The 15670-nt window shown below is 46.6% G+C and overlaps 1 protein-coding gene across 1 annotated transcript in view; it reads left to right on the top strand.

Annotated features, from left to right (window-relative positions):
• The window catches only part of LOC311111538 (PH domain leucine-rich repeat-containing protein phosphatase 2-like), a 46908-nt gene that overhangs the window by 4367 nt on the left and 26871 nt on the right, over positions 1 to 15670 (top strand). Inside the window, exons 2-3 of the mRNA XM_084154284.1 lie at positions 1048 to 1328; positions 4751 to 4884. Coding sequence (XP_084010410.1) covers positions 1048 to 1328; positions 4751 to 4884 — 415 coding nt within the window. The remainder of the gene's footprint in view (positions 1 to 1047; positions 1329 to 4750; positions 4885 to 15670) is intronic.

The raw sequence follows: 15670 nt of genomic DNA, 5'->3' as shown, positions 1-15670 counted from the left end.
TCGAGTCTCATACCAAAGGGTCTGAATGGTTACGTATTTTTTATTTTATTTTTATAAATGTGCAGAAATGTCTAAACTTGTTTTTGCTTTGTCATTATGCGGTATTGTGTGTAAATTTGATGTATGTTTATCCCTGTTTAACATCTCAGAACATGGTTTGTTGATTGATTTACTGATCACTGAGCTGTTGGAGTTTTATTTGACTGATATATCTGTGCCCTCTCTGGCCTTGGACGGTTGTAGGGGTCATGGAGTGAAATAAGGGCAATGGTCGATGCTCAGGGTCATGGCAGCCTCTGTGTGAGTGAGTGTGCCTGTCTTGTAGACTCACAGAGAGGCCTCTGGTGTGTGTGTGCCGTTGTTGCCTGTCACCCATTGAGTTGTGTGTGTTGTCATTGCACATTGAGGCCTGTTGTGTGCGTCTTTGGAGGTGTCGTCTGAAGAGATGCTGCTCGGGACCCTGCTGTCTCCTCTGTTGCCTGTGTGTGTGCTCTGGTGCAGTGGGGATGCCAGCAGCTGCCTGCCTGTGCCGAGGGGATGCACGGCATTGTGGGAGGATGACTTCATCAGTGTCTAACTAATGACCTGATGCCTGGCCCACCCGTCTCAAAAACCAGGTTCCAGTTCACACCGCACCGTCCTGGCCGTTCTTTCCTTGTGTAAATATTTGTTCCGAGCTTCTCCAGATTTGAAAACAAGGCCAGTGATTCTGACACAGGCCGGACATGTCATTCTGGGTTGGGCTCCCAGATTTAGCAAGGACCCTGTTTTAAGGTCACTAACGCACATGAGCGGTTTGCAGGTAATCTGATTTGAACTTTCACAGTTTTGCCAACCTGACAAATTTACTCAATTGAATTTGTCCTATGGATGTGTTGGAACATGATGCAGCTTGAAATATCCTTGATTCAGAGCAAAGCCGCTGCAAGACAAGTTATCATTAACTACTGTAGAAGACGGTGTAAAGTTCTCTTCTCTTACAGGCCCAATACATTTACAGTGTATCTGTGGTGTCAGTCTTTTCATCTAATGTTTCTGTTTCTCCAGCGGAACATGAAGAGGAATGGGAGCAGAGGCTGTGTTACCAGGAAGAACCGCTTTGGATCGCGGGAGCGGGACTGGCTGAAGGGGGACGCCCAGCGGGGCTGTGTGTGTCTGTACGGGGGGACAGTAGACCCCCAGCCCCCAGCCTCGGGCCCACAGGCCTCCTCCACCCCCCAGGCAGACCTGCGGCTGGTGCTATGCTCCACCACTACCACGGTGGAGGAGCTGTGTGCCCAGAGAGAAGTAGAGGGACTGTACCTGCAGCTCCATGGAGACCTGCTCAGGTAATACTCACCTCTCCCACTGACACGCACGTCTAATACCACAGTGTTGTGTTCACAACTTTTGACTATGTTAGAAAAATGGCAGTTTCATAGTGTCATTGGTTCTATTTATTGCTAGACAGTGTGTTAAATTCCAATTATAAATAATCCCATTTATGTTCAATATCATATCTTGGTGCTTTACTCACCTAGTCTCAAAGCTGCATCAGTCTCAAAGCTGCATCAGTCTCCAACCTTTTCATACTGTTTTAGTTACCTCATTCTGGCACTGCTGATTCCTCCATTCTATTTTTACACATTGGGTCAGGTTTGTACTCTGTTTTCTTGAGTTCTTATGAGAACTCTGCTGCTTGCCTAGAACAGGAGCAGGCTCATAGATCTAGACTTTGACTGACCTATGTGGCCTACAATTCAGCACGTTTCAGTGGCAGTGTCCGAAATCTGGCTTGCCTACTACTTACTTAAACTGTGTACTAATCGTACTACATACTATTTAGAATGTACTGTTTAGTAAACAACAAATATCAGCATACTAGGCTCATCCTACTGAGAATGCGTAATCTAATGCGCAATTGCATTGATTACCACCATTCGTTCATTTTGATAGAGCACGTCCCCTTACCTGATTATCAGCTGTTGTCAAACACACATGAGTCTCGAAAGACGAATCTCTTCCGCAACGCAGCGAATTCTACTAGATGAAAAGCCAAAATGAGTATGTCATCCTGGCATTTAAAGCATACAACATTTTTGAAAATGCACATACTATAAAACTTTATTTTTTCGCATTCCCAAACTGCGTACTATTTAGAACGCAGCACAGGCATTCGGACACGGCCGGTGACTTGACAGCAGTTTTCCAGAATAACTCTTCATGATGATGCCTCTGACACAGGCTATAATCTGGTTACACCCACTTGCTCTTTTTTTGGTCAGGCAAGGGAATGCTTTTTACTCCCTCTAAGACTATTTTTGGGTAAACGCTCAGCACAGCATGATGCACTAAATGGTTCACGTGGGTCAGTGTTGTGCGGAAGAAAAATTGCATCTAACATGACTGAGATTTGTAGTGAATTACACACCTTGCTGCAGGATGCTCTTTACATCCCCCCTATGGTATTGATTTACCCAGCTGGAGCCCTCTACCACGGTGAATTACATTCTATTAACACAGCTGGATATGCACTGGCAGTTTAGCACTGCAGGTAAAGTTATTTTCTTGAAAGACTGGATCAGCACGGGCATGTCTCTCTCTTTCTTATTTGAGCCTGAAAGCCTCTCAGGTTTGGTTCTGTAACCACCTAGGCTTCTCCTCTCTCCCCTTAAGGGAACTCTAAACAAAGTCATTTCACATACAGGTGGTACAATGTCCGATTCATCTCTGTAGTGCCATGTTGTCTCCTCCCACACCCCTGTTGTATATCTGTGCTGCCTGGTGGATGTGTCAACACTGAGTAATTTCATGTACGTGCTGATTTTAGTAATAGTGTTTGTTGTATTCTTGTTGTTACAATTTCAAGGCCCATAGTTAGAGATTCTCAAGTACTTTTGTATACTTTTTAGTAGTTCTGGAAGTAGCGCTCACAAGCCAAAATTGGTCCCTGAAAATATGCAGATATGTGCACAACATCATTGCTCTCTCGCTCTGCTGTGTGTGGATCTTGCTAGCTGTCACTCAAATGGCGAGGGACTTAAGCTTATTGGCTGGAACTCTAATTGCTAGGGGCTGGCCCACATGGGGGGAAAATGGCGCTGCACAGCTTCCAGTAAACAGTTGCTTTCAAACTAGGGATTTTGTAGCGAATTGAGGTAAAACAGTAATTCTGCTCATAGATTATGCCTGTATGAACTACACATTGACACATCTAGCGCAAAGCGGGAGGTTTAAAATATGCATACTTTGCCAAAGTTCTGGATAATGTCTTTAAGAGGTCACCCACATAAAATGAAGGGAAAGTATCTAGCCACCCAAATGAAGGAAAGGAGATTAAGCGACTGTAGATTTAAGAGCCTCCAGTACTCGTGGCCGCAAGGGGAACGGATTTGTGAATAAATGTACATGCTCTCAGAGCATGTGTGTTAGTGTGAATGTTCTCCAGGCAATCCTGTAAAGACAGTCATCCCTCCGAGCCTGCCAGGGATCTGTCTAAATCCTGTGTGAGGTGCTGGGGCCACAACTGTGTGTGACCAGCAGACATGATCCTGACTGTTACACCCCGCTGGGCTGACACAGGGAGTGTGGCCTTGGGCATGGGCAGAAAAAATGCCACAGCAACCGCCAGATGCTGTGTCACCTCACCATCACCCTGGCTGTGGCTGGAAACTAGTCACTTCTGGCTTAGCATCATGGTAACCCTAAGCTACAGTACATAGAGGACCTGCGCTGGGAGTTAGCTATCACGTGCGTACCGACTAGGGTGGGGCTCTTTTTTAGAATTTATGGAGCGAGGTGGGGAGGAGAGAGCCAATGATTACTTCTTCTAGAGTGGTAATGCGTTAGAATAAGCAACACAATCACACACTGTATGCCGTTAAGAGCTGTTAAATCTGAGGCTTATTGATTTACAGCATATTATGAATTCTATTGGGAAAAGCTGGGGCTTCCATAGACAGTGGGTCATTGTGAAAAATACCCTCACAGATGTTATTGAGTGCATAGTCTTCACAGTGGTTCTGGCTGTAGTGTCTTCACAGTGGTTCTGTAGCAGATATCCTTGGTGTGTTCACTTGGGGATCGGAGGTGTTGTGTTGAAGGCGTGCCAGTGACTGGCTGGGGGTCACAGATTGCAGGCTCAGCAGACCTCCTGTTTGATAGCAGCATGAGAGGCCCTTAACAGGATTAGCCATGGAATGAACTGATTTCATTAGGGCTCACACAGGGAACGGATTAAAAGAAAGGGGTGCCATCACCATACCATTCAGACGCATTATTCAGATGAGAGAGTTCATGTTGGTCATCAGCAGGTGCTTGATATGATGTTCTTCCTCCATATCTGACTTTGAACTTTGGAACTGATACCTGTGTGGAGATAGTTTCTCTCTCTGCTTGATTGACACCCGGCACAGAGTCAGACTCTGTAAATGTTTTGATAGAGGAGCCTTGTCAATTCCCCAAGTCTGAAAGTGAAACACCCGTGTCCAGCTCTGCTGATTGGCGTGACAGTTGTCCTCTGGACCTTACCTGTCATAACACAGGGAATGAAGGATTGGAATGTCTCTGCTTGCGTGTGAGTGTGTGTGCTTGCATGCATGCAAATGTGTGGCAGCAATGGTTGATGAACTATGCCCCTTTGGTTGGATTCCAAGCGTGGAGGCAAAGATGCACAAATTAATTATACGTGTAGAGGAGAATCTGTGTGTCTGTTAAGGGTATTGACTGTGATTGGCATAAACCCTGACAGTTTCTATTTCTGTCCCTGTAGGAGGCTGGACCCCTCTGAGCGCCCTCTCCAAATGGTGTATGACTACCTGGCTGCTATAGGCTACCAGGACCCTCTGCGGGTGCAGAGAGAGGCGGCCAACTCGGACCTCAGCTGCATGATCCGCTTCTACAGTGGTGAGTAGTGACCCAAGGGGCCTGTCTACGGCCATCTGCAGGCCATGATAGGCTCTTTCACTGGGCTCTGTCTGGGCTCAGCCTGCTCTGCTGGAACCAGGCCTGGAGCCCTGTCAATGGACTTGGCTCTGCTGCTGATGGAGAAGTCCAAACTGTCAGCTTCTGGGTCCATAGTGTGTGTGTGTTTATGACAGCGTGTGTGTATGTGTCTCTCTTTCCACTACTTCCCTGGGTGCAGTGCTGTTAGCACTACATTTACATTTTAGTAATTTAGCAGACGCTCTTATCCAGAGCGACTTACAGTTAGTGAATACATATTTTTTTATACTGGCCCCCTGTGGGAATCGAACCCACAACCCTGGCGTTGCAAACGCCATGCTCTATCAACTGAGCTACATCCCTGCCGGCCATTCCCTCCCCTACCCTGGACGACGCTGGGCCAATTGTGCGCCGCCCATGAGTCTCCCGGTCACGGCCGGCTGCGACAGAGCCTGGATTCGAACCAGGATCTCTAGTGGCACAGTTAGCACTGCGATGCAGTGCCTTAGACAACTGCGCCACTCAGAGTCAGGCTTGCTAATAATGTCTGACAAGGGGCTGGTTTATCAGGGCTGAAGTAGTAAACTACGAAGCAAGCTAGATCTACTCAGGGTTTTCTAAAGCTAGCCAGCCTCAGTTAGCTTCCCATTCCACCTGAGGCTTCATCTGTAGTATGACCGTGGATATTGCTCGTCCGCCTGCCGCTAACTCTAGCAGGCTTGTAACTGCGCGTGCATGTCGCACGTGGCTAGTCGAACGCCAAACTCTTCATTGAGACAATGCTGAAACATCAATCCATGGGCAAGTCAGTGCCACATTTTAATTAGTGCCGAAATCAAAATGAAAGAAAAGTTATCTTGCAAATTCAGCAGGCTATCGTGTGAAAGACTTTTAGAAGTGCCATCTTTATTTTATTACTTTGGTGTGGTTATCAATGCACAAGCACCTTTTTCCCCACTCCTCCTATTGATAAAATAATTGTATTGGGTCATACAAAAGTTTTACTGTGCGTGAAGTTTCAAATGCATTTGTCATTACTGAATGTGTAATGTGATAGCTATTTTGACATAACTATTTTTTTTAACACACAAAACACATTTGATTAATAAAATATTTAATCAGTTGTCTTCCTCAAATGAACTGGATGATGACGCAATTTTTGCGAGAGGGAAGGAATCTGCTTTCGTTGATCCTCAACACGTGGCTCAGACACTTCATTCAGGATCAATGTAGTTAGCCCTGAGTCAGCCTGCCCCGGTGCAGGTTAGATCTGAAGGATTTGTTGCCATAGAAATGTACCTGGCTAAAAGGTGAGCTACATTCGTGGTACTGGTTATCCCAAGTTGAATTTAAGAGTTGACCAAAGTTACCTCATTAACTCCTCAAACTACATTTGTAGTATAGGGCTGAGGTGACGTCTGTTTCCATTGTTTGAACAAGGTTGTATTGTGGTTTGGGTTGGTACTACAACGGAGTTCAATCCCACTTCCTCAAATTGAGGGCCCATGAGTGGCAGCTTTCTCCTCTGGGAAGGGGTTCAGGCCTGTAAGGGATGTGTGTCAGACGCAACCCTGGGCGTGGCGTGGGTAACCTTCATTACTCAGAGGCCAGGACGCATCCCAAACAGCCATACATCAGGGCCGCGTGGCCCCTGACTGACCATCCCTCATCCCTCTTCCATGGGCCTGGCGCAGGTTAGCGTTTTTTGTAATGAATGTTGTTCTGTAGCCAGCTCTGCAGTGGTCAGTAGCTGGCACAGCCACAAAGTAATACAATCTGATTTTAAACCTAACCTTAACCACACTGCTAACCTTAATGCCTAACCCAAACCATAAATGAATTGTTACAATATAGCTAATTTTGGATTTGCAGCTGGCCTATCTAAGGGGAAATTGCTCAGTTTGGCCTCCAGTACAAGACTCATGACAATAAACGTCAACCTGCGGCCTTGGCTGGCGGAGTCTGCGCTCTGTCACAGCCCCACCAGTGATTAACTGCCTCTGCGTCACTGATGTATGGCACCAGATACAGGATGGATATGGCACGCTGGTTCATTTTTACACACTGGTCCCCCTAGGGGGAAGGGGAGATGTATTTACAATGGTGTGATGTGTCCATACCATACAGTCACACTCTCTCACACACACCTTGAGTCTCACACTCCTCTCTCTTTGTGATCCTGTCTGGTAGTGGCAGGTCTAATGATCCTCCTATCAGTCCTGATAGGCTTTGCTGTAAGGGGAAGAGGAGCGGGGACCTGATGTTCTGTAATGCGTCTCCTATTAATAACCAGGCTGGTGCTGAGACTGGCTGGGCCTAGCACTGTGCAGCACTGTGCTGTGTTGCTGAGTCTGACTGGCTGTGGCCACGCCCATGCTGTGTTGGAGAGACAGTGAGAATGAAAGAGGGAGAGAATGAAAACAAGAGAGAACTAGAGCGAGACCGAGCGAGAGGGGAAGAAAGTGTGACCACAATCTCTGGCCGGCATAGCTTTCTCACACTCTGTCACATGCAAACGTGGTGAAAGAGCTCCTCCCCTTCCACTGACTGCACATGCTCAGACATTCACAACACAGCCTCGCGATACCTGCCAGAGAAATCCTACTGAACATACTCAGGCTGTTTCAGTGCATATACTCTTCATGTACTGTCACTATGTACTATAATACACTAAAACTATAGTTAAAAAGTGTATGTGCCTTTTGTATTGAGAATAAAGCATGCCCCTCTTGTCTGTCTGGTTGATATTCTCAGTGCTGTAGCTCTGTTTGTCTTGCTGTCAGCTCTCCAGCACATTGCAGGCCTCATTCTCAGTCACAGTGCGTAGGCTACAGTGGGAACAGAACCGCGCTGGTCTCTCCGCTGCTCGGCCCAGTCCTGTGAGAGCTGGCTGTGCTGTGGTGTTAGTGAGCAGAGCAGGCCTGTGGCCCGGAGGCTGGCCAAGCCCTGGGAGAGATTGCCCTCACCTTTTATTAGCTGCTTGTGGGAAAACACAGGAAACACTGGCACCCTGGCATCCTAACTAGGCTAGCAGGGTGGCTGGATTGGATCAGATGAGGACTCTCATACAGTACTATGGTGAAATGTCTCCCCTCATACAGCCATGGGGTAACAGAAGTCTCTCCACCCACGCATCTAAGGGGTTGTTAAAAAGCTATCCACCCACACAGTGATGATGAAATAGATGGCCTGTGTTAGTTGGAGAACTCCATAACAACCCTGTGTTGTACGTAGCTCCTTCTCAGGTGCCTGGCAGCCGTTGTCAGGGGTAACCTAACCTCCTGATTGAGGGGATCTCTGCTGCAGCTGTAAACAGTACAGCCATCACAGGAAGGGTTTGTCAATATGTTCACACTTAATGAAGTCTTTGTAAACCCTTTCTAAGGCCTGCATAAAGGCTTCACAAATAATTTATAAGCAAATGTCATTCTATATAAAGGGTGGAATAAGGGTGTTCAGTTGACACATGACAAAGCACCTCTTATCACCCTTCAATAGTAAGCCTTATGCGTAATAAAGTGTGTTGCTATTAAAGTGTGACCATGAATACTGCATTCACTGTGCTGTGTGTTGGTGTACATACCTGTGCAAGGGCTGCACTGTGCGCACGTTTATAAAATGTGTTGGTATTCACACTGCAGGGGTGTTTTTTATTACTTCCTTCTCTGTTTCCATGTCAGAGAGGTGTTGATAAGGGAACATTGTGAGTTATTAAAATACACACGGCTCTATTTGTACAGGAAACTAATCTCCACCCCCCCCCCCCCCCCCCGAACCACAGCCCTGTTGCCCACTCACAGCAGCCTGCTGTGGCACTGAGATGAAAACAAACATGGAGGGGGGAGTAAACATGAATAAATGCTGACTTAATAAAGCACTCTCTATGAAAAACAGCACTCCAGAGACCTGGGGGGGCGTACAGCTGCAGCTATGAGGGGGCATGTGAGTCCTGGCGCTGGTCCACTGGGCCTGGCTTCACCTCGGCCGGTCCAGACCTGGTTCTGCTGCGGAGCTATGGAGCTCACATCCAGCCTGGGAGCCTTAGTGTCTCAGAGCGGAGGGGAGTTAATCATATTAGGGCTGACCAGGTTTAGTCAACTAATGAGTTATTGATCTGCCAGGATCTTATCAGAAAATACCAATGAAAACTAAGTTAACGACTTGGAGGCCCTAAGCTGCGCTGACAGGGGCCAGAGGAAGCCGTAGGGGGTCCAGCAGCCAGGCCATGGAGAGCCCAGTGGGCTGCTGCTCACACAGGGGTCTGATGGGCCCCTATTACAGACTGGCCCATCTGTAATGGTCAGTGCCTGGAGGGACAGGCCAGCAGAGAGCAGACGGAGTGGGATTACAGTACACTACTTCCCGGTCTCGCTGACTGATGAACTGTATAACAGAGGGAGGGAGAGGAGGAGGGGGTAAGAGAGGGATGGCAAGACCAGGGGGAGAGGAAGAGTGCTCCTACTCCTGAGAGACATGACCCCTCCCGCTGAGCAGCATCTCTGCATCTCTCTACCTTCTCTTCTCAATATTATATGCAGATCCTAGATGTGAGTCAGCAATCCACTGCTAGAGATTTTCCAGTGTCAGACACTGGCTCCTCAGCCTTGAGTCACGCAATATCTGTGGCCTAAAGGTCTGGGTGACTCGGAGGTGGAGGGGATCCTGCAAGTTTAGATTTGGTCTATTTCAATGCAGTCTTTATTGGGAAATCACCCCTCATCCTATTGCTGAACCATAGAGGGATGGGGAAGATGTGCATATCGGAAAGATTCTAGCTGGACTTTCTACCTTCCCATTGTTCAGTATCCAGTAAACACTGCCACTGTCCCATAGTTCTGTCCTGTCTGAGTTGTCTGCACTATTCTGCTGAAGCAGTTTGACATTTTATTTGATTTTCCTAGTATGGAAGCAAGCTTAAGGACTTTATGAATTGCATTTCTCACAGTAAGAATAGGTCACGGAGGGGGCCTGCACCGCTCTGATTTGATGTTATTGCCAAAAATGGCCTGCTGTTCTGATCCTGGGCTTCAGTAAGCCTGTGTTTCCACCTCTACTGGCCCCCTACTGCAAGCCAACCTAATCTATGCAATATTCTTCTAGTTCTCCCTGTTGGAGACAGAACATCAAGGCAGTTGTTCAGTCTGTGGATGGACAGACGGGGCTGTCTAGAGTCATGTCTGGCCGACAGCTGAAACATGGTCTGGTTTGGGGGATTCTCAGGTGCTGATACTCCATAGGGAAAGTTGATGTACATGTGTTGGGTCTATAGAAGGCATTTGGCCCATTGCCACCTCCTTTGACTCTCTCTCTCGCTCTCGCTCTCGCTCTCTCGCTCTTGCTCTCTCTCTGTGTCTCTGTACGGTAGTTTTAATGCCACAGGGGACACAGTTTGACCTGCCTCACTCCCCTGCCCATCTGGTGACTGGTAAAGTAAGACTTGACCACTGTCGCCAAGACTCCCGTCAACAGGAGGCAGGGACATTAGAGCTGAGGGACAGAGGACGGGTGTGAGGGGGGTTCACCCAGGACATGCACTGTGATCTGTCACTTGTCACTCTGTCCCTGTGGCTTGGCAGTGTCTGAGCAGCGGAAGTGGGACTTGGTTTAGTGATTAGGCATGCCCTCTCTCTGCCCCTGCTGCTGAGGACTCCCACCCTGCTGCTATTGGAACTGCTGCTGGAGTCTAGCCTGAGAGAGAGAACCGAGAGAGAAAGAACAGAGAGGGAGAGAGTGAGGGAGAGGAAAGAGGGAGAGAGCGAGAACAGAGTTGTACAGCATCTGCCTCTCTGCCAGACCTCTACACATTTTATGACCAATGAGATTGGTCCATATCATAAATCACAGTGGTGTGGGATTGGCTGACTCCTGCTCAGGAGTGAAGAGGTAATATACACTCCCCTACATATTTATTTGGACAGTGAAGCTAAAACCTTTTAATTTGGCTCTCTACTCCAGCATTTTGGATTTGAGATCAAATGTTTAATATGTGACGACAGAACAGAATGTCACCTTTTATTTGAGGGTATTTTCATACATGACTGTTTTACTGTTTAGAAATTAAAGCACTTTATGTATCTAGTCCCCCCATTTGAAGGTGTCATAAGTATTTGGACATTCGCTTGTGTATTAAAGTAGTCAAAAGTGTAGTATTTGGTCCCATATTCCTAGCACGCAATGACTACATCAAGCTTGTGACTCTACAACCATGTTGGATGCATTTGCTGTTTGTTTTGGTTGTGTTTCAGATTATGTTGTGCCCAATAGAAATGAATGGTAAATAATGTATTGTGTCATTTTGGAGTCACATTTATTATAAATAAGAATAAAATGTTTCTAAACACGTTTACATTAATGTGGATGCTACCATGATTACGGATAATCATGAATGAATCGTGAATAATGATGAGTGAGAAAGTTACATGCATAAATATCATACCCCTTAAAAATTCTAACCTCCCCAGTTAATGGTAATGGTGAGAGGTTAGCATATCTTGGGGGTATGATCTTTGTAACTTTCTCACTTATCATTATTCACGATTCATTCATGATTATCTGTAATCATGGTAGCATCCACATTAATGTAAAAGTGTTTAGAAACATATTGTATTCTTATTTACAATAAAAGTGACTCCAAAATACAATACATTATCTACCATTAATTTATATTGGGAACAATATAATCTGAAACGCAATCAAAACAAACTGCAAATGCATCCAACAAGATTGTAGTGTCTCTAGCATGATGCAGTCATTGCGTGCTAGGAATATGGGACCAAATACTGAACTTTTGACTACTTTAATACACATAAGTGCATTTTTCCAAATACTTATGACGCTTTCAAATGAGGGGACTAGATGCATAAAGTGCTTTCATTTCTAAGCAGTAAAACAGATACCCTCAAATAAAAGGTAACATTCTGTACTGTCGCCTCAGATGAAAAATGTGATCTCAAATCCAAAATGCTGGAGTATAGAGCCAAACTAAAAGTTGTAGCTTCAATGTCCAAATAAATATGCAGGGGAGTGTGGATGGTGCAGATGTACCAGGCTGGAGCAGACTTTGATTCCAAGGTCTCATCGTTTCCCTGGCAACTCTGACATGGTGGGAAAGCATGCGTGTTTGTTTTGGGTGCAGCAGTTTGCCGTGAATGGTTGAGACTTGTTTTCTTTGTGATTGAATGAGAGAGTGATTGTCAGAAAGTGTTATTGTTGTGTTAGGAGAGGAAGTTGAAGTGTCAGTGTTCTCGCTGTCCGGGCACACTGCAAACATTAGTGGGGTTGTCTTTCATTAAAGAATGAATAAGGATTTTTAAATGAGCATGTGTATGTTTTGTGAACGTTTCAGGTTTGTTGGCTGGCTGTTTGAGCTGTGCTGTCTGCTGTAAATTGTTGTATATTAAAGCCTAATGCAACAGGAAAAAAGTTGTGCCTGGTAATTGCATACCATTGGTGATGAGGCCACGTATCTGAGATACAGTGAATGTCATTAGCCTATATTATCAATTATAAACTGGGTGGTTCGAGCATTGAATGCTGATTGGCTGACAGCCGTGGTATATCAGACCGAATACCACGGGTATGACAAAACATTTATTTTTACTGCTCTAATTAAATTGGTAACCAGTTTATAATAGCAATAAGGTACCTCGGGGGTTTGTGAAATCAAATCAAATCAAATGTTATTGGTCACATGCGCCGAATACAACAGGTGCAGACATTACAGTGAAATGCTTACTTACAGCCCTTAACCAACAGTGCATTTATTTTTAACAAAAAAAGTAAAAATAAAAAAACAACAAAAAAAGTGTTGAGGAAAAAAAAGAGCAGAAGTAAAATAAAGTAACAGTAGGGAGGCTATATATACAGGGGGGTACCGTTGCAGAGTCAATGTGCGGGGGCACCGGCTAGTTGAGGTAATATGTACATGTGGGTAGAGTTAAAGTGACTATGCATAAATAATTAACAGAGTAGCAGCAGCGTAAAAAGGATGGGGTGAGGGGGCAGTGCAAATAGTCCGGGTAGCCATGATTAGCTGTTCAGGAGTCTTATGGCTTGGGGGTAGAAGCTGTTGAGAAGTCTTTTGGACCTAGACTTGGCACTCCGGTACCGCTTGCTGTGCGGTAGCAGAGAGAACAGTCTATGACTAGGGTGGCTGGAGTCTTTGACAATTTTGAGGGCCTTCCTCTGACACCGCCTGGTATAGAGGTCCTGGATGGCAGGAAGCTTGGCCCCAGTGATGTACTGGGCCGTACGCACTACCCTCTGTAGTGCCTTGCGGTCGGAGGCCAAGCAGTTGCCATACCAGGCGGTGATGCAACCAGTCAGGATGCTCTCGATGGTGCAGCTGTAGAATTTTTTGAGGATCTGAGGACCCATGCCAAATCTTTTCAGTCTCCTGAGGGGGAATAGGCTTTGTCGTGCCCTCTTCACGACTGTCTTGGTGTGTTTGGACCATGATAGTTCGTTGGTGATGTGGACACCAAGGAACTTGAAGCTCTCAACCTGTTCCACTACAGCCCCGTCGATGAGAATGGGGGCGTGCTCAGTCCTCTTTTTTTTCCCTGTAGTCCACAATCATCTCCTTTGTCTTGGTCACGTTGAGGGAGAGGTTGTTGTCCTGGCACCACACGGCCAGGTCTCTGACCTCCTCCCTATAGGCTGTCTCATCGTTGTCGGTGATCAGGCCTACCACTGTTGTGTCGTCGGCAAACTTAATGATGGTGTTGGAGTCGTGCCTGGCCATGCAGTCATGGGTGAACAGAGAGTACAGGAGGGGACTGAGCACGCACCCCTGAGGGGCCCCCGTGTTGAGGATCAGTGTGGCAGATGTGTTGTTACCTACCCTTACCACCTGGGGGCGGCCCGTCAGGAAGTCCAGGATCCAGTTGCAGAGGGAGGTGTTTAGTCCCAGGATCCTTAGCTTAGTGATGAGCTTAGAGGGCACTATGGTGTTGAATGCAGAGCTGTAGTCAATGAATAGCATTCTCACGTAGGTGTTCCTCTTGTCCAGGTGGGAAAGGGCAGTGTGGAGTGCAATAGAGATTGCATCATCTGTGGATCTGTTGGGGCGGTATGCAAATTGGAGTGGGTCTAGGGTTTCTGGGATAATGCTGTTGATGTGAGCCATGACCAGCCTTTTAAAGCACTTCATGGCTACAGACGTCAGTGCTACGGGTCGGTAGTCATTTAGGCAGGTTATCTTAGAGTCCTTGGGCACGGGGACTATGGTGGTCTGCTTGAAACATGTTGGTATTACAGACTCAGTCAGGGACATGTTGAAAATGTCAGTGAAGACACTTGCCAGTTGGTCAGCACATGCTCGGAGTACACGTCCTGGTAATCCGTCTGGCCCTGCGGCCTTGTGAATGTTGACCTGCTTAAAAGTCTTACTCACATCGGCTACGGAGAGCGTGATCACATAGTCATCCGGAACAGCTGGTGCTCTCATGCATGCTTCAGTGTTGCTTGCCTCGAAGCGAGCATAGAAGTGGTTTAGCTCGTCTGGTAGGCTTGTGTCACTGGGCAGCTCGCGGCTGTGCTTCCCTTTGTAGTCTGTAATAGTTTTCAAGCCCTGCCACATCCGACGAGCGTCAGAGCCAGTGTAGTACGATTCAATCTTAGTCCTGTATTGACTCTTTGCCTGTTTGATGGTTCGTCGGAGGTCATAGCGGGATTTCTTATAAGCGTCCGGGTTAGAGTCCCGTTCCTTGAAAGCGGCAGCTCTACCCTTTAGCTCAGTGCGGATGTTTCCTGTAATCCATGGCTTCTGGTTGGGGTATGTACGTACGGTCACTGTGGGGACGACATCATCGATGCACTTATTGATGAAGCCAGTGACTGATGTGGTGTACTCCTCAATGCTGTCTGAAGAATCCCGGATATATGGCCAATATGTTGCGTTGTGCCTAAGAACAGCCCTTAGCCGTGGTATATTGGCCATATACCACACCCCCTCGGGCCTTATTGCTTAAGTATGATCTTGTATTCCCCGTCATTCTGATAGCATGAGGTGATAATGAAAGTACATACTTGCCAACACCCTGTAGCAATGCAACAGTATAGGCTGTGGGTATTTACACAACCATGCTACAGTTAATGGGTATGACATTTTTTCATGGCCAGAGCAGGGAGAGCAGAGCACAGCTCAGTGTCTCTATGCGTTCAATTATTTCAGCGTGATGCTGCTCTGTGCAGAGGCCCGCTCCTCAGATTTTGTGTCGAGCGTCCAGGGGGATGTCCAATTTAGAAACGCTTGTTGACATCCTGCGTGATAGAGATCTTCTGACTAAGTAGATTTGATTTGAAGGGCTTTTTAGGGCTACACTTTGTTTAAAATAGCCCAAGGAGTACTGTATTGTCCTTGAGCTACATTCTGCTGCCGTCTCTGAAAATGCAACCAAACTCCCAAATATTGAGTGACTTTCTCTTTCGTCATATTGCTGTAGAAAACGCTAACTCTATTTAGAAGCGGCGTTTTCAGTCTGTCCCTCTGGCTCCATTGTGGAGAGAGGGCTTATCACTGTAGTGTTTTTGGGGGTTGTTCCAGCTTTGGTCATCACTGTGCGCTAGCTACAAACAAAATATCAACCATTCCCTCTTTCTCACAACCCACTGCACCAGTGTCAACACTATTTCTAATAATGAAGCAGTGTTTGTGTGATGTTGGAGGTGAGACTGCGCAGTGGGACTGAGATTGTATTGACGTGCTGTATTGGCGTGTGTGTTCTTGGATCATTTCACAGAGAGG

The sequence above is a fragment of the Coregonus lavaretus genome (genome assembly GCF_964263955.1).
Source record: "Coregonus lavaretus genome assembly, chromosome: 37".
Classification (NCBI taxonomy): domain Eukaryota; kingdom Metazoa; phylum Chordata; class Actinopteri; order Salmoniformes; family Salmonidae; genus Coregonus; species Coregonus lavaretus.
Note: the sequence above shows the minus strand (reverse complement) of the source record. Positions and strands in the feature narration are given on the sequence as shown.